At 35.4% G+C, this 18232-nt stretch overlaps 5 protein-coding genes across 10 annotated transcripts in view; 3 read left to right on the forward strand and 2 right to left on the reverse strand.

Moving 5' to 3' along the window:
* Positions 1 to 2193, forward strand: part of LOC108738521 (Fanconi anemia group D2 protein) — a 12686-nt gene extending 10493 nt beyond the window's left edge. The window contains exon 2 of one of the 2 annotated variants that reach the window (XM_025978231.1): positions 33 to 2193. In XM_025978231.1, coding sequence (XP_025834016.1) covers positions 33 to 2105 — 2073 coding nt within the window. In that variant the 3' untranslated portion in view covers positions 2106 to 2193. The remainder of the gene's footprint in view (positions 1 to 32) is intronic. The other variant, XM_025978230.1, reaches the window with a different exon arrangement.
* The window catches only part of LOC112905571 (Fanconi anemia group D2 protein-like), a 21295-nt gene extending 10756 nt beyond the window's left edge, over positions 1 to 10539 (forward strand). Inside the window, exon 2 of the mRNA XM_025978232.1 lies at positions 6509 to 10539. Within this exon, the coding sequence (XP_025834017.1) occupies positions 6509 to 10414 (3906 nt within the window). The 3' untranslated portion in view covers positions 10415 to 10539. The remainder of the gene's footprint in view (positions 1 to 6508) is intronic.
* On the reverse strand, positions 2316 to 13880 carry LOC108738592 (heat shock protein 75 kDa, mitochondrial). 4 transcript variants are annotated; one of them, XM_025978233.1, is made up of 14 exons: positions 13486 to 13880; positions 13336 to 13431; positions 13034 to 13275; positions 12899 to 12970; positions 12680 to 12843; positions 12277 to 12623; positions 11989 to 12172; positions 11839 to 11919; positions 3463 to 3529; positions 3277 to 3404; positions 3027 to 3214; positions 2687 to 2918; positions 2541 to 2613; positions 2316 to 2488 (listed from the first exon to the last, which is right to left on the reverse strand). In XM_025978233.1, the coding sequence occupies exons 1-14, from the start codon at positions 13598 to 13600 to the stop codon at positions 2387 to 2389; spliced, it is 2091 nt and encodes a 696-aa protein (XP_025834018.1). In that variant the 5' UTR covers positions 13601 to 13880; the 3' UTR covers positions 2316 to 2386. The 4 variants fall into 4 exon arrangements, with proteins under 4 accessions (XP_025834018.1, XP_018327579.1, XP_018327580.1 ...); XM_018472077.1 differs by lacking the exons at positions 2316 to 2488; positions 2541 to 2613; positions 2687 to 2918; ... (1 more) ...; positions 3277 to 3404; positions 3463 to 3529 and adding exons at positions 10625 to 10797; positions 10850 to 10922; positions 10996 to 11227; positions 11336 to 11523; positions 11586 to 11713 and having other exon boundaries at positions 11772 to 11919; positions 13486 to 13651; positions 13713 to 13880; XM_018472078.1 differs by lacking the exons at positions 2316 to 2488; positions 2541 to 2613; positions 2687 to 2918; ... (1 more) ...; positions 3277 to 3404; positions 3463 to 3529 and adding exons at positions 10625 to 10797; positions 10850 to 10922; positions 10996 to 11227; positions 11336 to 11523; positions 11586 to 11713 and having other exon boundaries at positions 11772 to 11919; positions 13486 to 13651; positions 13708 to 13880.
* On the forward strand, positions 3636 to 6126 carry LOC108738524 ((11Z)-hexadec-11-enoyl-CoA conjugase-like). 2 transcript variants are annotated; one of them, XM_025978236.1, is made up of 6 exons: positions 3636 to 3807; positions 4487 to 4767; positions 4825 to 4955; positions 5095 to 5300; positions 5352 to 5537; positions 5621 to 6126. In XM_025978236.1, the coding sequence occupies exons 2-6, from the start codon at positions 4545 to 4547 to the stop codon at positions 5979 to 5981; spliced, it is 1107 nt and encodes a 368-aa protein (XP_025834021.1). In that variant the 5' UTR covers positions 3636 to 3807; positions 4487 to 4544; the 3' UTR covers positions 5982 to 6126. The 2 variants fall into 2 exon arrangements, with proteins under 2 accessions (XP_025834021.1, XP_025834020.1); XM_025978235.1 differs by lacking the exon at positions 3636 to 3807 and adding an exon at positions 3851 to 4323.
* Positions 13881 to 14368: 488 nt separating the features above from the next.
* Positions 14369 to 17888, reverse strand: LOC108738595 (colorectal mutant cancer protein). Its single transcript, XM_018472083.2, has 13 exons — positions 17453 to 17888; positions 17206 to 17396; positions 17044 to 17147; positions 16844 to 16985; positions 16669 to 16769; positions 16019 to 16611; positions 15692 to 15834; positions 15507 to 15639; positions 15256 to 15445; positions 14996 to 15190; positions 14747 to 14937; positions 14585 to 14687; positions 14369 to 14531 (listed from the first exon to the last, which is right to left on the reverse strand). Exons 1-13 carry the CDS (start codon positions 17560 to 17562, stop codon positions 14445 to 14447), a joined length of 2283 nt encoding a protein of 760 aa, XP_018327585.1. The 5' UTR covers positions 17563 to 17888; the 3' UTR covers positions 14369 to 14444.
* Between the last annotated feature and the right edge of the window lie 344 nt (positions 17889 to 18232).

Raw genomic sequence — 18232 nt, forward strand, 5'->3', positions numbered from 1 at the left:
ACAATCCAGACGATGTAGACACTCCCTTTGGGGTAAATATAGCGGAATTAACTATGAAACAGTCGCATACGACTTCAATTATGACACTGTCGCCTCTATTTAGACTGGTACGACTACTCCATGAACACGATCTAACAGCGATCGATGCTCTGCTGGGTTGTGGGGTAGTGATGCCGCTAGTGCAGAAGATAGACGATTTTGATACCCATCAAATTAAACACGTAATCGATTGCTTGTTCCACTGCATCAACTGGTTTAGGGAGTTGGTGAGTGCTTTCGTTAGAGAGAAAAGCAGACAAATACGATACATGGTCTTAGAACGAATCAGTCACATCATACATTTAGAAGAAACGTTACGTGAATATTTAAATTTAGTTCCCGACCATGTTTTACCCAGAAGTTATTTTGATTCGTCCAAAGGCAATGAAAAAATTAACCAGAAAAATGAAAAAATGAAACCGCCACCGAAAAAGAAAAGCAAAACATCACCCACCACCCAAACTCTAAACGACACCACCGTCTCTGTCGCTACCCAAGGTTCTAAACCTGGGAACAGATCAAATAAATCATCTCCAACCAAGATGAGAAGATGCAAAATTAACTTTAGGGAACTAGACACTGACACAATATTACCATTAAGGTACTCTTTAAAATTTGAAGAATTTAACATGTCTACAACGGTATCCCTTACGCAACAGCCGACCCTCAACATCAAACAGTTCAACTTTTTAGTAAGGGACGTCGTAGAAAAATCTACTGCACTAACTAAACAAAATTTATCAGACTTATCGCACTTCAAAGTAGTATCAGTTGAAGACTATATAACAGACTGTGCCTACATTCTTCCAAATATAATGAAAAACTTTCAAGCTATAAACACTGCCCTAGCCCAATCGATAGAACAATGCCACGATGTTATCGATTCACCTGACATGTTTTCATCTACTATGAAAGATCTACGTTCCTCATTTGGAAACGTTATCGAACTGATATCGACGTTACTAAACTGGCCTGGGTTTCAAAATCCTAAAAACAGCAACTTGTTAGACAATTTTCTTAAAGCACTCCGAAAGGATTCATCCGCCTCCACCACAGACGAACGAGCCATCGAATTAAGTAGAACGTTTGCAAAATACTTCAAGCAGTGTCTCTGTCTCTCTTCTGGAACACATTTGGTGGACATTTTGAAAGCCCTATACATAATAAATCCGGACAACGACATCAAAAAGAAAATCGCTTTGGTAAGCGAGAAGCTCCTGATGAAGAAGTGGTACAACTCGAACGGAATTAAGGAAACGGGGGCGGTTGCAAACGCTCATATAAACACCTTGATCACTAGTTATCTGGATGGTATATCTGTCGAAATGCTTTGTGTATTTGCCAATTCCATGGAAGAGGAAGTCACTGGACTAATAAGTAAAAATGATCATCTTCCAAAACTACAAAGCATTGACAAAGGAAACTTTCATGTCTTATTCCGGGGCGTTTGCCACGCTCTCCTAGAAGGCGTTAAGAGTGAAGTAGTTTCACTTACTAACAACGAACACTTGGCCCTCTGGAAAAATACAGCTCTCACAATGCAAGGCCTCATCACAATTGCCAAGCACCAAGAAAACAAAACAAATCTTCACATCTTTTTAAAAAAATCGATAGCCATCTTAAAAGTTTTCTTGTCACACGGGATCCCCATCTTGGAAATAATGCTTCGATCGAAGACTGACGACGTCTTAGAAATATTCAAGATCATTCAGAGGAGCACGAGATTCCTACACCATCTCTGCTGCACCTCGAAAGTTGCCAAAGACTTAAGTTTGATATCTTACGTGCCTCAATTTAGACTCACCCTCGAATCATTGTTAGTCAGGGTTAAAGCTGCTCTGGTAGCGAACAATTGTTCGTCAGCGTTCTGGTTGGGAACTTTGAAGAACAGGGACCTTCAAGGAGAGGATATTCTAACCCAAAGTTCGATAGGTAGTGAAGAAAGCAGCAGCAGACTTCAAAACGAACCAGATGACGCACTACCACCAGAAGACACCGATGAAGAAATAGAAGAAGGTGAACGAAGTGAAGGAGAGGAAAACGGAAGTCTAAGTGATGCATATTAATAATTTGTAGATACTTTAAGAAGAGTTGTTAATTGACAAATATTTTATGTTTATATGTTAGAAATATTGTTTATTTTAAAGAAATTCACTTTTTATATACTTTACCGGTATAACATTTTCAATATATTTATTATTTTTGATAAGCAGTTTGTTATCAAAATGGCGTAGAATTAAGGCGATAAAAGGGTAATAAATGCCTAAAAAACATTATTTAAAACAAAGAGGTTTCTATTATCATTACAAAAGAATCACAGACTTTTCGGTACAATCAAATAACTAACTTAGTGTTTCGTAAGCGCTCGTTCTAGAAGTTCGTTAATAGATGTCAGTAGCATTCGTGGGTCGTCCACTAAGCCCGCCCCAACCATTGCGTTGGCAAAGAGCTGCAAACATTATTTTATGTATTACCACTATAAACAAACATTAATGACTCACCTGTTTCGCCAGTAACTCACCTAACGGAGGGTCGTCTTGCATCAACCGATACATCTTTTTTATTAATGGATGCCTAAAATAACGTTCCGTTACTCGATTGGTGTAAAAAAAAAAACAATGAATATGTAATAAAGTTAATTTTTTACTTAGGGTTGATCTCTAATTGGGGTTGTAACAACGCAAATCTTCTTTGTTCGTCAATTTGATGGCTCTGCGTTTTTATAAAATGTCTTGCAGCAGCCATTTCTTCTACAGTTATAACACAGGGATGGTTTTGAAGTCTGGTGGTGGCGTTTACGTTAGCCGCCTTGTCTTTTAGCACCCCTTTAAGCCAACTTGTCAAGTCATTTATTTCACTTCTTCTTAAACTATCTTCCCCTAAAGCAAAGTACATTTAAAACGTTGTTAACAACTCGCAAACTACTTTAAGACGTTTCTGTGAATATGTTTAAGGCATTTTATTGCTTAAAAATGTTTTATTTTTACCCAAGTTGGTTAAATCACTTGCAGCCTTGTCGTCTCTCATGTCTTTTTCGACAGAAATGAGCCTGTAACCCTTGAACTGTTGCAACTGCATTAAAACTAATTCGTCATAAGGCTCGTAACAGAAAAGAACTTCGTACTGTTTCTGCTTCAAAGACTCGTAATATGGAGAGGCTTCTGCTAATGCACGACTTACAATACAAAACCAAAAAATAAATAGGTTTAAGATAACATTCAAATTAAACCCCTTTACCTTGGTGCGGCTAAGTAGTAGATAATTTTTTGAGATTCCTTTATACCGGAAACGTAATCTTCAAATCCAACTTTCACGTTGGCATCTTTGTGGGAAGATTCGAAACGTAACAACTTCGCGATTTCTTCCTGTAAGTTAATTTTAAATGCTTTATAACAATTAAACGCAAATAATTATATTTATAACCTTTTCTGACTGGTTTTGGTTTGTTATTATGCCCTCTTTTAAAAATATCCCGTAATCAGTATAAAATTTGAGATACTCGTCAGTTGNTCATCATCATCATTATCATTATTACCCCTTTTCGAATCTTTTGACGACAAATTAAAATTGTTAGGTAATTTCAAGTACCTATAAATTGATTTATAATCATATTTTGTTAGACTTCGTTCTAACAGCGTTAACAAATGTTTCGTAAAATTTGACGAGTAAGCTTTTTTCGTGTTTCACTTCAATTACATGCAAAAAAAAGAATCAGCACATAAATGTAACTACCAGACATAGGGTTCAACCGAAGAAAAAATTAACCAAGTAAGTACAATTATTTGATCCATTTTATTAAAGCTTTAGTGAACGCGGTCTCTTTACAAAGCGTACCGAATTAATGTACAAATCGTTAGCTGAAATAATGAGGGAAAAAATTATTGTTTTGATTTAGAAAAAAACAACAACCTAATACATTCGCAAAACAAAAGACATACAATGTGATCTTGATATGGTGCATTTGTTTTAAGGAAAGACGACAAAATCGCCAACCGAAACAAAAGTTCATTGTTTAACAAATAAAGCCAAATGACGATCTTACATAACACGCCCAACGTGGGGCATTTTTATTATTTCCTAAAAGTAGAGGGAAATCGAAAAAAGTTTGTAAAATGATCCATACTCTTCGCGTAACTATTAGAGGGAAATGTGCTAAGCGAATAAGAGTGTTTAAAATTAATTTTATTTGTTTAAAAAAAAAGTGAATCTCGAAAAAGTTGAACTCTGGTTTACTGTTGTGTTAGTGTTCCTGTGTAACATTATAATTAAACTTTACGATGTCTCGTAAGTGGGTGAAGTGAAACCAATATACAATCCTTATTGTTATTTTATTTAAAAAAAATCAATTAATATCAAAAACTACGCAATCTATTAAATGTTATCTCGGTTTTCGATGAAACAGTAACGTTAAGAGACATGGCATTAAAAAACGATTTGTTTTTTCCAGAAAAGTCACCTGAATCGCGAAACTGAACTTCTACTTTTATTTTCCACATCGTTGTACCATGGCACCCAATAGCAAACCAGGAGAATTAAAATCTATTAAAGATGACCACAAATATAGCGATACATATTTAAAGTTACCCTCCGAAATAGGCACCGATTATACATTCAAAAGAAAAGTAGTTTGGTTTAATGCGATAGGATTCCTTTTTCTACATCTAGCAGCCGTCTACGGTTACTATTTGTGCGCTTTTCGCCGCCCCCACCCCCTGACTATTCTCTGGAGTAAGTACATTTTTTAATTAAATATTTATTATATAAATTATAAACGTAATATTGTAGTGTCAGTCCTAACTTTCGGCAGTGGGATAGGAGTCACGATGGGGGCCCATAGACTGTACTCACACAAGTCATTTAAGGCCAAATGGCCCCTCAAAGTTGCATTAATCCTCCTACAAACAGTTGCCGGACAAGTACGTCTTTCATTTTTTTTATTTCACTCGCATTCAATTACTACTCGGCACGACTGTATATACAAACTAGCCGACATACAGTGGTCCTCTTAAAAAATAACACGCTCCAGAATATTATGTGAATAGATCTTTATTTCAGAATTGCATGTACATATGGGTCAGAGACCATAGACAACACCATAAATACAGCGATACAGATGCGGATCCCCATAACGCAAACCGAGGATTCTTCTTTTCGCATATTGGCTGGCTAATGAGTAAAAAACATCCCGCGGTAATTAGTAAGGGCAAAACAATTGACATGTCCGACCTGGAAGCGGATCCGCTTGTCATGTTCCAGCAAACGTACGTATCCCATACATAAAAAATTAAACTCTAATCGTTATCTCCTTATAGATTTTATAATCCCCTCTACATAATTTTTGCTTTGGCTTTGCCAATAGCTATACCGGTGTATTTTTGGGGTGAAACTTATTGGAATTCGCTGTTTATCAGTTATTTCGGAAGGTACATGTTACTCCTCAACATCACGTGGTTGGTAAACAGTGCCGCACATTTGTATGGTACCAGACCATTTGATAAGTAAGTCATTAGCGCGGTATATTTGAAATGCGCTTAGCGCGAGTTAGCTTTAGCACGGTCTAATGACGCTTTGTTACATTTAGGAACCTTAAACCAGTCGAAAGTTCCCTGGTGGCATTTCTATCGATAGGGGAAGGTTGGCACAATTACCATCATGCTTTCCCATGGGACTATCGTGCTGCGGAACTGGGATCTAAGTACAGTGTGACCACTTTCCTTATAAATTGTTTGGCGGCCGTAGGATTGGCTTACGACTTAAAAACCACCCCCTACAACATGATACAATACAAGGCTTTACGGGTAGGCGATGGTACACATCATATTTTTGGAAAAATCAAAAGGAAGAACGACGTTCCTACTAAAGAAAGTTCTGAAGATAACGCGAAAGACGACGAGTCCAATAAAAATCAGTCTCAACGGTTAGTGGAAGCTAACAAGGGTTGATACTAAATTAAATTACACAAGAAATAGAAATGTGTCTTCAAATGAGAGCTTTTTCCTCTACTTCTTTTATATTGTGATATGAAAATTATGTATATATAATGTACCTTAATTAATAAATGTAAGTATTTAAGTCATATATTGTGAAAGATCTTATTCTAATGAATAATTGTTTGTTAGTCTGTAATGAAATGGAAATAAATTCTGATTTATTACATTTCTGGCAATTTTTGTCTATTTCCCCCGGTAACAGTACCTCTAAACACTTTCGGAAGAAGAGGTAGTTTAGACATACAAAATTTAAATTTTAACGACAAAGTTTCTAACCTCAAACGTCAAAAGTTTACGTTATGGGAATAAAAAATAAGGTTCATTAAGTTTAAATTAGCACAAAACATCAAATTGAAATGGTACAAAACACCTATTTTATGGAAATAATAACAGAGAGTAAAATTACAATAAATTTCGACGAGGGTCCCAATATAATTACACAGGAACAGGCTCTAGTTCACCGAGACATAAAGAGGCATTTACAAAATCATATTTCTTATCCTGACAATGCTGAAGAAGTCGTAACTGGTTTAAAAACTTTATGTGAGGATGAAAACTGTTTTAAGAAAGCCCTAATGTCCACAGTTTTGTCTAAATCCATAAATTCATCAACACAGGAAAACATTGAAAACAAAATTTATCAAGATAGTATTTTTCGTATTCTTCTTACAGTTGAATGTTTACAGTCTGATATTATCGATTTGTTAATAGAAAACATAAAGATTGAAACATCTAAAGAATCTGAAGACACCTCATGGTTGAGGATTCTTTTACACCCTCTTAAGTATTTACCATTCATCAAAAATGAAGAAGACTTGGCAGATAAGATGACTCAAGCCCTTGAGGGAAGTAATTATACATCACAATTGGAAATAATCAATGTTCTTCCTGACATAATTCCAGATAGTCAACATGGTAAAATTGCCATCACATTGTGCAACCTTATGGACTCAAATCCAAGCTTAACTGCTGCTATTGTTGATTGTCTTAACAGTCTTGAGTTAAATGATACCACAAAGTCCAGAATTCAAGATAATGTGCTGACAATAATAACAACAAACCCTTCAGCAGACACTTTTCCAGTTCTGTTTGAATTTCTAATCTCTGACAACACATCTCAAGGAATAACAAATTGTATATCAAAACTAAGGCCTTCTCTGGACACCATCATGAGTTCAGCAGATGACAATAAGATAAACATTCAATCAAATAAGGCACTTATTGTTAATAATTTAAAATCTCTAATGCTAACATCAAGACCTTTACGTGAAGGTGTTACTCATGTAATCAATGGAATTAAGAGGCATGCTGACCACAAACCAGTTGATCTTTTATTACTAATTCTTTTGTACAACACAGGAAAGAATGGTAAAACAACAGCAGAAATAGTACTAAAGAAGAAGATCAAAAGTGGATTGTTTAGAACACTACTACTAGATAAATTGTTCAGTAACTACTTTGTTCCTGAAATAATTAAGGAATTTTTGGGCACTATTTTAGATATTGCATCTAGTTTACTCCAACACCAAAGAGAAGACTCTCTACACAGTTTTGCTGAAACTTTACACAACTTATTATTCAATCACAAGTACATCGACAGGGTTCAAAGACAAGACATAATAAACAGCCTGGTTATCCTGGCCGGAATAAACGGTCAAAAATACGCATCTAGCGTATTAAACATTCTATTGTCTTTCTCTCAAAACAAACCGCTACTAGAAGAGCACACATTACAGTTGATGAGCCTGCTGGAACTCCTCGATTCCTTTGAATTAAAAGATGTAAGCAAAGTTTTCGATTTGTTATGCGGCCTGACCTGCGGGGAAAAGGTAACTAATTCGGCTACAGGATTCAAAGACGAGTTGCACATGTTGGTACGCAAGCAGTTATCCAGTAACAAGAAAAAAATCAAATACCAAGGCATCGTTTCGGCCATTATGATGATAAAACATATCGCAGAAACAGCTGAAGGCGACCAGTCAGATAGGAGTATTACAGAATACCACAATTCATCCGACGTGTCAACTTTACCTTCAGGGATTTCCCGAGAAGCTGCGCAACTATTAAAACTAACGAACACGAACACGCTAAACAATCCGGAGTACTTGGGACTCTTTTACGACCAATTAGCCTTCCTCTTAATGACCACTTTAAATTTAGATAAACACTTCTTAGGATGGTTGTTTGAATCGATGACAAACGATTTTCGTAAAATATACTTAACAGATACTACTCCTGACTCCCTTAACGACATAACATTTTCTTTACAATATTCTTTAAACAATCCAGACGATGTAGACACTCCCTTTGGGGTAAATATAGCGGAATTAACTATGAAACAGTCGCATACGACTTCAATTATGACACTGTCGCCTCTATTTAGACTGGTACGACTACTCCATGAACACGATCTAACAGCGATCGATGCTCTGCTGGGTTGTGGGGTAGTGATGCCGCTAGTGCAGAAGATAGACGATTTTGATACCCATCAAATTAAACACGTAATCGATTGCTTGTTCCACTGCATCAACTGGTTTAGGGAGTTGGTGAGTGCTTTCGTTAGAGAGAAAAGCAGACAAATACGATACATGGTCTTAGAACGAATCAGTCACATCATACATTTAGAAGAAACGTTACGTGAATATTTAAATTTAGTTCCCGACCATGTTTTACCCAGAAGTTATTTTGATTCGTCCAAAGGCAATGAAAAAATTAACCAGAAAAATGAAAAAATGAAACCGCCACCGAAAAAGAAAAGCAAAACATCACCCACCACCCAAACTCTAAACGACACCACCGTCTCTGTCGCTACCCAAGGTTCTAAACCTGGGAACAGATCAAATAAATCATCTCCAACCAAGATGAGAAGATGCAAAATTAACTTTAGGGAACTAGACACTGACACAATATTACCATTAAGGTACTCTTTAAAATTTGAAGAATTTAACATGTCCACAACGGTATCTCTTACACAACAACCGACCCTCAACATCAAACAGTTCAACTTTTTAGTAAGGGACGTCGTAGAAAAATCTACTGCACTAACTAAACAAAATTTATCAGACTTATCGCACTTCAAAGTAGTATCAGTTGAAGACTATATAACAGACTGTGTCTACATTCTTCCAAATATAATGAAAAACTTTCAAGCTATAAACACTGCCCTAGCCCAATCGATAGAACAATGCCACGATGTTATCGATTCACCTGACATGTTTTCATCTACTATGAAAGATCTACGTTCCTCATTTGGAAACGTTATCGAACTGATATCGACGTTACTAAACTGGCCTGGGTTTCAAAATCCTAAAAACAGCAACTTGTTAGACAATTTTCTTAAAGCACTCCGAAAGGATTCATCCGCCTCCACCACAGACGAACGAGCCATCGAATTAAGTAGAACGTTTGCAAAATACTTCAAGCAGTGTCTCTGTCTCTCTTCTGGAACACATTTGGTGGACATTTTGAAAGCCCTATACATAATAAATCCGGACAACGACATCAAAAAGAAAATCGCTTTGGTAAGCGAGAAGCTCCTGATGAAGAAGTGGTACAACTCGAACGGAATTAAGGAAACGGGGGCGGTTGCAAACGCTCATATAAACACCTTGATCACTAGTTATCTGGATGGTATATCTGTCGAAATGCTTTGTGTATTTGCCAATTCCATGGAAGAGGAAGTCACTGGACTAATAAGTAAAAATGATCATCTTCCAAAACTACAAAGCATTGACAAAGGAAACTTTCATGTCTTATTCCGGGGCGTTTGCCACGCTCTCCTAGAAGGCGTTAAGAGTGAAGTAGTTTCACTTACTAACAACGAACACTTGGCCCTCTGGAAAAATACAGCTCTCACAATGCAAGGCCTCATCACAATTGCCAAGCACCAAGAAAACAAAACAAATCTTCACATCTTTTTAAAAAAATCGATAGCCATCTTAAAAGTTTTCTTGTCACACGGGATCCCCATCTTGGAAATAATGCTTCGATCGAAGACTGACGACGTCTTAGAAATATTCAAGATCATTCAGAGGAGCACGAGATTCCTACACCATCTCTGCTGCACCTCGAAAGTTGCCAAAGACTTAAGTTTGATATCTTACGTGCCTCAATTTAGACTCACCCTCGAATCATTGTTAGTCAGGGTTAAAGCTGCTCTGGTAGCGAACAATTGTTCGTCAGCGTTCTGGTTGGGAACTTTGAAGAACAGGGACCTTCAAGGAGAGGATATTCTAACCCAAAGTTCGATAGGTAGTGAAGAAAGCAGCAGCAGACTTCAAAACGAACCAGATGACGCACTACCACCAGAAGACACCGATGAAGAAATAGAAGAAGGTGAACGAAGTGAAGGAGAGGAAAACGGAAGTCTAAGTGATGCATATTAATAATTTGTAGATACTTTAAGAAGAGTTGTTAATTGACAAATATTTTATGTTTATATGTTAGAAATATTGTTTATTTTGAAGAAATTCACTTTTTATATACTTTACCGGTATAACATTTTCAATATATTTATTATTTTTGATAAGCAGTTTGTTATCAAAATGGCGTAGAATTAAGGCGATAAAAGGGTAATAAATGCCTAAAAAACATTATTTAAAACAAAGAGGTTTCTATTATCATTACAAAAGAATCACAGACTTTTCGGTACAATCAAATAACTAACTTAGTGTTTCGTAAGCGCTCGTTCTAGAAGTTCGTTAATAGATGTCAGTAGCATTCGTGGGTCGTCCACTAAGCCCGCCCCAACCATTGCGTTGGCAAAGAGCTGCAAACATTATTTTATGTATTACCACTATAAACAAACATTAATGACTCACCTGTTTCGCCAGTAACTCACCTAACGGAGGGTCGTCTTGCATCAACCGATACATCTTTTTTATTAATGGATGCCTAAAATAACGTTCCGTTACTCGATTGGTGTAAAAAAAAAAACAATGAATATGTAATAAAGTTAATTTTTTACTTAGGGTTGATCTCTAATTGGGGTTGTAACAACGCAAATCTTCTTTGTTCGTCAATTTGATGGCTCTGCGTTTTTATAAAATGTCTTGCAGCAGCCATTTCTTCTACAGTTATAACACAGGGATGGTTTTGAAGTCTGGTGGTGGCGTTTACGTTAGCCGCCTTGTCTTTTAGCACCCCTTTAAGCCAACTTGTCAAGTCATTTATTTCACTTCTTCTTAAACTATCTTCCCCTAAAGCAAAGTACATTTAAAACGTTGTTAACAACTCGCAAACTACTTTAAGACGTTTCTGTGAATATGTTTAAGGCATTTTATTGCTTAAAAATGTTTTATTTTTACCCAAGTTGGTTAAATCACTTGCAGCCTTGTCGTCTCTCATGTCTTTTTCGACAGAAATGAGCCTGTAACCCTTGAACTGTTGCAACTGCATTAAAACTAATTCGTCATAAGGCTCGTAACAGAAAAGAACTTCGTACTGTTTCTGCTTCAAAGACTCGTAATATGGAGAGGCTTCTGCTAATGCACGACTTACAATACAAAACCAAAAAATAAATAGGTTTAAGATAACATTCAAATTAAACCCCTTTACCTTGGTGCGGCTAAGTAGTAGATAATTTTTTGAGATTCCTTTATACCGGAAACGTAATCTTCAAATCCAACTTTCACGTTGGCATCTTTGTGGGAAGATTCGAAACGTAACAACTTCGCGATTTCTTCCTGTAAGTTAATTTTAAATGCTTTATAACAATTAAACGCAAATAATTATATTTATAACCTTTTCTGACTGGTTTTGGTTTGTTATTATGCCCTCTTTTAAAAATATCCCGTAATCAGTATAAAATTTGAGATACTCGTCAGTTGCCTTCTTTGATTGCTCCTGAAGGAACTTAATAACTCGACCGGTTAAGACATCTCTTAGTTTACTAAATGAATTAAAAAACAGACAAATTTGAGTTATACAAGATACTTTCTTGATTGACGAAATAAATTACTTAATTAGTGTGCTGTTTTGGAGAAGTTCCCTGCTTAGATTTAACGGTAAATCTTCTGAATCAACGACACCCTTCAGAAACCGTAACCACTTGGGCACAATGTTATCTGTCTGGCTTTTTATGAGTACCTTTCGGGTGTACAGCGCGACACCTGAGTGTGTTTCTCGTGACATTTCAAAAAGGCCTGTAAATATTAAAAGTACAACACAAAAACAACAGACAGATTTGTTGAGTTTGATTTTAACAGATAAAAATAAGTCATGGTAATACCACAAACAAATAATTCACCTGGTTTTCCTTCAGGGAAGTACAGGAGAGCATGAATCGACAGCGGAACATCAGCGTGATAGTGAAGGATAAATCTGGGTAAATCATAACTGTTGCTAATGTATCTGTAAAATTCATGGTGTTGTTGTTTAGTGACATTCTTCTGGTCTTTCAACCAAATCGCCTCAACAGTATTTACAACGTTTCCATTTAAATAAATCGGGTGTCCCACGAAGTTGCTATACTTCTGAATAACTTTTTTCACAACTTCCTCGTCGGCATATTCCCTACATTCGGGTTTGAGAGTTATGACAATTTTAGTTCCATAATTAACACCTTCAGCAAGTTGTACTTCGTAACTCCCTGACCTACATTTATTGTATTATTTATGCATAATGAAAAGAATTTTTATACTGCTGCATACCCGTCAGAACTCCACTTGTAACCATTACTCTCATTTGCTGCTTTGGTATATACATCAACCTTGTCTGCCACCATAAAGGCACTGTAAAAACCAACACCAAATTGTCCAATAATTTTGCTAGCATTTTCAGGTGAAGATTTGCCTTGAACTTGCTCCAAGAATGCCTTTGAAACATAAACACTATAATAAACTGCTCCAACTGATAACTAACAAGTATACCTTTGAACCTGACCTTGCAATTATTCCCAAATTTGATATTAGAGCATCTCTGGTCATTCCAATGCCTGTATCCTATATTTTATGAAACAGAAAGGAAATTAAAGTTTGTTTACATGGTGCCAAACAGTACATCACCTGTATAATAAGTGTTCTATTTTGTTTATCCGTTTTAATGTGGATTTCAAGTGGTCTGTCTGGCTCATGTATTGGCTCCTTATCTGGTTTTGTTAATAAATTGTATCTAAATTTTTCAAGGGCATCACTAGCATTTGAGATAAGTTCTCTAAGGAATACTTCTTTCTCTGAATATAAGCTCCTTGCAACAATATCCAGTAACATTTTTGTTTCTGCTTGAAATTCATGTTTACTTGCACTACCTTGAATAATACAGAAATATTTATTATAGGGTAATGTATGTATTATAAGGAAGCATTTACCAATCAGTTTCTCAGTCTCTTTGGATTGTGGTTGATTATTTCCTGCGGTCTGAGTTTGGGTTGTATATAATCTGAATGAGCTAATATTGGCAAGTACTGGAAACCAATGTATGTCATTTTTAAAAATAATTGATAACAATTTCAACGTACCTTTTGAATTGTTTGGGACACGGTGAAAAGCCGCATTTTGTATTTGTGCAGCGCTTAAACATCTACATAATTTTGGAAGGTACACTAAACGAGCATATCTTGTGAATCCCAACATTTTAGAAAAGAGGTGTGGAATGTCGAAAATTTTGTTTTTAATTGTAAAATACTAAAACAATTGAAAAGTTTCGAACTATGAATTGATCACAGGAAAGGTTATGTTACATTACTGGTCTTTATGATCAGGAAGTTGTATTTTCAGAAAAATTGTCGAGTTTTATTACCACTTCGTACTTAAAGTATCCTAAATTTAAAAGTTTGATGTTTTTATTTAAACAAATTGTCCAAATAAATCTGTTAATGTACACAATAATATTAGGTTAGGTTACAGTATTACAAAGTTTGACGTTCTTGACGGTAGAGCACGCTGCAGACGTAATTTGAGCGCGGTATTTAAATTATTTAAATGTTAGAATTACTATTTGTTATTTTCTAATTGTTTAATTTATATTTATTGTTAATGTTTTATACTTCGTGTTCCCTAAAAACGAGACTCGATAAAAATATAGATTTCATAATGTGCTATAACTAGTTAAATTATTCAATGTTATTTAAAAGGTAATTAAATAAATATTAAGTCTTAAACAAATTTATATTTACCATTAAATTTTAGCATTTCAAATTCTTTTGAAGTTAATGGCAAAGATAAACTTGAAACCGAAGAGTAATTAAATTAAATTCTAAAAATATTCTTCCTTCCTAAAGTAAGTTAGTTATTTCTTGGGGTTTTGAGCTACCCAAATAAACAAAAAAATTAACAACAAATCAAAAATATAGTTAATACATATCGGGATATAAGAAATAAGTTTAATTAAATTAAGCGATATTTATTATTTATTTAGTATTATTATTAATACATAATGTGGAGCTTTATTTTTAGTTATAACTTACAAGTACTAGAACTATGTATTTAGGGAATTCACAGAGTTTTCTGAACTATTAGTTGGAGGCGTTTCTAGAGCAGCAATACGTGACTGTAGGGCTTTGACCTGAAAAACAGATATCAAAATATTTTCTTTGAGATAAAGATAATATAAAGAACCTGTAAATTATGCTGTTCAGTCATTAAAACCAATTGCTGTTCCATTTTTTTTAAACGCGCTTGGTATCGACGATGATTTCTATCGACAGTTTCAGATAAAATACTGAAAGTAAATTTGATTTAAATTTCGAAAGAAAACGAAAAAGACTGCAAACAACTGACCTATTTGTTTGATTTAAATCCTGGACCATTTCTCTCCCTTCAAGTAATCTAGCATCTGTGTTTTTAGTTACCTGTTCCAAAATCGCTATTAATTCCTGTAATCTCAATTTCAGTCTTGCTTCCCTTGCCAGAGCTTGCATGAGTTCTAATTCAACCCCTTCAGTATGCTCTAAATCTGAATAATTCTTCTCCTACATAACAAACATCAAATCGTACTTTGTTCTTATAAATTTAAATGCTTTATTGTACCCTATTTTGCGTCGCAGCTGCCAAAAGATTCTCTGTGTCTCTCAACTGTCCCTGTACGTTTTTCAAAGTGGCCGACTGGGCCTTGTGCTGCCCTTCAACATATTTCAATTTCAGTTCAATAGCACTCTTTTCTTTGTCTAAGGTGAAAAGCTTGGCTATGAGTTCCGCTCGATCTTCTCTGAGGCTCATTAGTTCCTAATAATTAAAAAGTATTGAATTTATAACATAAATTTTACTGTACATGCAGACTCATTGCTTACTTGCATAAGAACGGCCATTTCTAGGTCCATTTTCCTGTTTTCTTGGGTGGATGCCGACTTTGTAGGAACTGGTTCCATATGGGGCGATTCAAGGGATACACAAGTCCCTTGAATGTTACTTCTTTCGGCCTTCAGTCGAGAGACGTGCTCCCTGAGCCTATTTTCGTGTTCTGAAGTCCATTGGTGGTCGCTGGTAGCAGAAAAGAAACAACTCTAGGGTTTTTAATGAATATTATTATCTTTGTATTTACCATGCAATATTGGACGTTTGAAAACGATGACGCTGCCACGATGAGAAAAACGCGTCTGTAGACTTATATTCGTCCAAATATTTTAGAAGTTGCAAAGCGATGCTTTCTGCAGCCATTCGGTTTTCGAAAGTTTCTAAAACGTAATTGTTAGATTGTGTTTTTTCTTAAGTATTCGATAAAAGTACCTGGAATATTTTCATTTAAACCTATTTCCGTTTCAAGCAAAGCTAGCAGGACATCGTAAGCCTCAATAGTTCTATCAGAAACAGCCAGAGCTAAATGTAGGGCTATTGCATTGGATTCGTATTTACCACACAGAAGCGCTAATCTGAAAAAAATTGCGTACCATTAGCCTGTCCCTGTCTTCTAATACATCCAATTATTATTAAGAAGCCCCCATTTAATCCACACAGGAACATCGTGTTCTCTGGAGCCAATTCACAGTTGAATATAGGCTTAGACATTTAGGAGGAAGGGGTGACTTTGAATTTTTGCTTTATTATTGCTATTACCTGTCGCAACTGGCTTTGGTTTCGTTTAAAGTTAATTCCAAAAGCAAATTTTGTGATTTTATGTGTTCCAATTTCGATATTATCCTTTTCATTTCAATTGCACCGTTGCTTTTTTCGCTACTGGGGTCACACTGGCACAAAATGTCACCCACAATGTGCTCGGCAACTGCAGTGGGCAACTCGCTGTTTACCAAATCGTTGGGGTTTATTTCTCTTCGCAAATCGGTCGCACGTCTTAATTTAACACGCTCCGCAACTTTAGTTAGGGGCGTCTTGGAAGTGCTAGTTCTGTTTATAGAGACAACGTTACCATATTTAATATCTGCCTTCTCTTCAGAATAGACTTTCGGGTCTAAATCGTCCATATCGGTCTCAAGAAGCCTTTTGGTAATCGTCTTTAGCACTTCCCTTTTGTTGGTCTCTTTTTCTTGCTTTTCATACTCTTGAATTTTTGCTTGAGCATGCAACAGCTGAGATTTCAAGTTGTCAATTTCGGACTTTAATGAGTCCACAATATTGGTGAACGTTTCGGAGTTTTTATCGCTCGTGGGGCTCAATTTTGAAGACGGTTGTTCCACTGAGATTTCAGGAATCTTATTGAAAAACAAACTTTTAATAAAACATTAATCAATAGCGATATTTTTACTAACTTTGTTGTCCGAATCCGAGCCATTACCGTTTTCAGGGGGGTCCATTTCACTTACTTCTAAAGCACACGTTGCTGAGTCATCAAAGGCGCTGGTACAGACTTCTAAAGAAAGTATCACAACCGAAATTCGTTTTTAAAAATAAATTAAGAAAAAATTATCAAAAAAAGTCTTGTACCTGAAGCTTCATCTTCTTCTGCTATTGCCATTGCCCTTTGCTGGTGCAACTTCTTTGTCAATTCGGCAATAACAGAATGTAACTCAGTCAAACGCTCTTCATACCTTTGTGCTTGTTCCACTGTGCTCTTCTCAATCTGAATCTGGGTTAAATTTATTAATAGTTAAAAGGTTTGCACAATAAAGAAAGTAAATAAATACTTTTAAATCTTCTTCTGTGTACATTCCAACTTTTTGAACAAGTGACTTTGGAATAGGGCTCATATCTCTAGCACCAGAGTCCCATTCCCACTGATCTAGTTTTCCTACTTATGAGAAACTCATTAATAAAACTTTTATATGTAAAACTGTATTGTTACTGACCCTGACTATTATCACTGGCAACATCATGTTTTGAGTGTTTTAAAGCATCAATTTCAGGTCTTAGGGCAAGTCTGCTTCTTAAGAACTGTTCGTATGATATTCTGCCTTGTGCATCAGCCCCTAATTGCTGCATAAGCTCACCAATAGAGTCTTCTAGGTTGAGTTCTTTGCATATGGAGAATAGATCATTACTAAAATATTAGACAAAGTAGTAGGATCATATTGATTCTGTTTTAAGTGATTTTACCTATCTATAAAGCCATCGCCGTTAGTATCACATGCTTGAAATAATCTCCTAATTCTTTCTTCATCACAAGCAGAACTTGCAGTTTCACTAATGCAATCACTATCAGCCATAACCTAGGGTTCTAAAATTTATCAAAAATGGGGACCTCCTTCAAATATTATAATATAAACATCTTCAAATTGATTGCGTTATAAACTTGCAGTAAATGCTAAAACTATTTTTCCAGTTAATTCTACTATTTCATCTTTGTTTATACAAGAAGCACTTAAATAGCACACATATCACATCAGATTCTCCTAGTGTTTGGTAACTTATTCTTATGAATCCATCACCTTTTTAATCATTAAAATTATTCTTAAAAAGTACATAAACTGAAACCGAATAGAAAAATAACTTGAAAAAACAATTACAAGAAATGTTTTGACGTTGATTCAAAACGTCTATTTTTAGGTTAGATAGGAGGGGATAATAGCATAATCAAGAAATTTAAAATTAAAGTTGTTCTATTAAAGTTATAAATTATTTCTTAGATAAATTACTTACTTGTTAACCATTTTAATAGCCCCACTATATTTAACAAATCACCATTTTTATTCAATTTAATTTTGAATATGACAGATCATTTCTATTTAATAAAAAAAAGCAAAACTTGAAATATATCAATACTCTTTCCATTTGCATTATCTTAATAATTAAAATGCATTGCTTAAAATAAATATTTCTTCATATTTAACGTTATTTATACAAAGTACTTAATTATGTATGTTATTTGATTATTAT

This window comes from Agrilus planipennis, unplaced genomic scaffold (genome assembly GCF_000699045.2).
Source record: "Agrilus planipennis isolate EAB-ADULT unplaced genomic scaffold, Apla_2.0 scaffold154, whole genome shotgun sequence".
Taxonomy (NCBI): Eukaryota; Metazoa; Arthropoda; class Insecta; order Coleoptera; family Buprestidae; genus Agrilus; species Agrilus planipennis.

Bases quoted from the DNA above. Each gene is read 5' to 3' on its own strand.
- LOC108738595 (XM_018472083.2), bottom strand. From the start codon at position 17,562: ATGGCTGATAGTGATTGCATTAGTGAAACTGCAAGTTCTGCTTGTGAT. The intron at 17,148-17,205 runs GTCAGTAACAAT...TCTCATAAGTAG, and splicing joins TGCCAGTGATAATAGTCAGG to GAAAACTAGATCAGTGGGAA. The intron at 14,532-14,584 runs GTTCTTTATATT...TCTGTTTTTCAG, and splicing joins CTGAACAGCATAATTTACAG to GTCAAAGCCCTACAGTCACG.
- LOC108738524 (XM_025978236.1), top strand. From the start codon at position 4,545: ATGGCACCCAATAGCAAACCAGGAGAATTAAAATCTATTAAAGATGAC. The intron at 4,956-5,094 runs GTACGTCTTTCA...TCTTTATTTCAG, and splicing joins TACAAACAGTTGCCGGACAA to AATTGCATGTACATATGGGT. The intron at 5,538-5,620 runs GTAAGTCATTAG...TGTTACATTTAG, and splicing joins GGTACCAGACCATTTGATAA to GAACCTTAAACCAGTCGAAA.
- LOC108738592 (XM_025978233.1), bottom strand. From the start codon at position 13,600: ATGTTGGGATTCACAAGATATGCTCGTTTAGTGTACCTTCCAAAATTA. The intron at 11,920-11,988 runs GTAATTTATTTC...TAATTCATTTAG, and splicing joins CAAAACAGCACACTAATTAA to TAAACTAAGAGATGTCTTAA. The intron at 2,919-3,026 runs GTAAAAATAAAA...ACTTTGCTTTAG, and splicing joins AAGTGATTTAACCAACTTGG to GGGAAGATAGTTTAAGAAGA.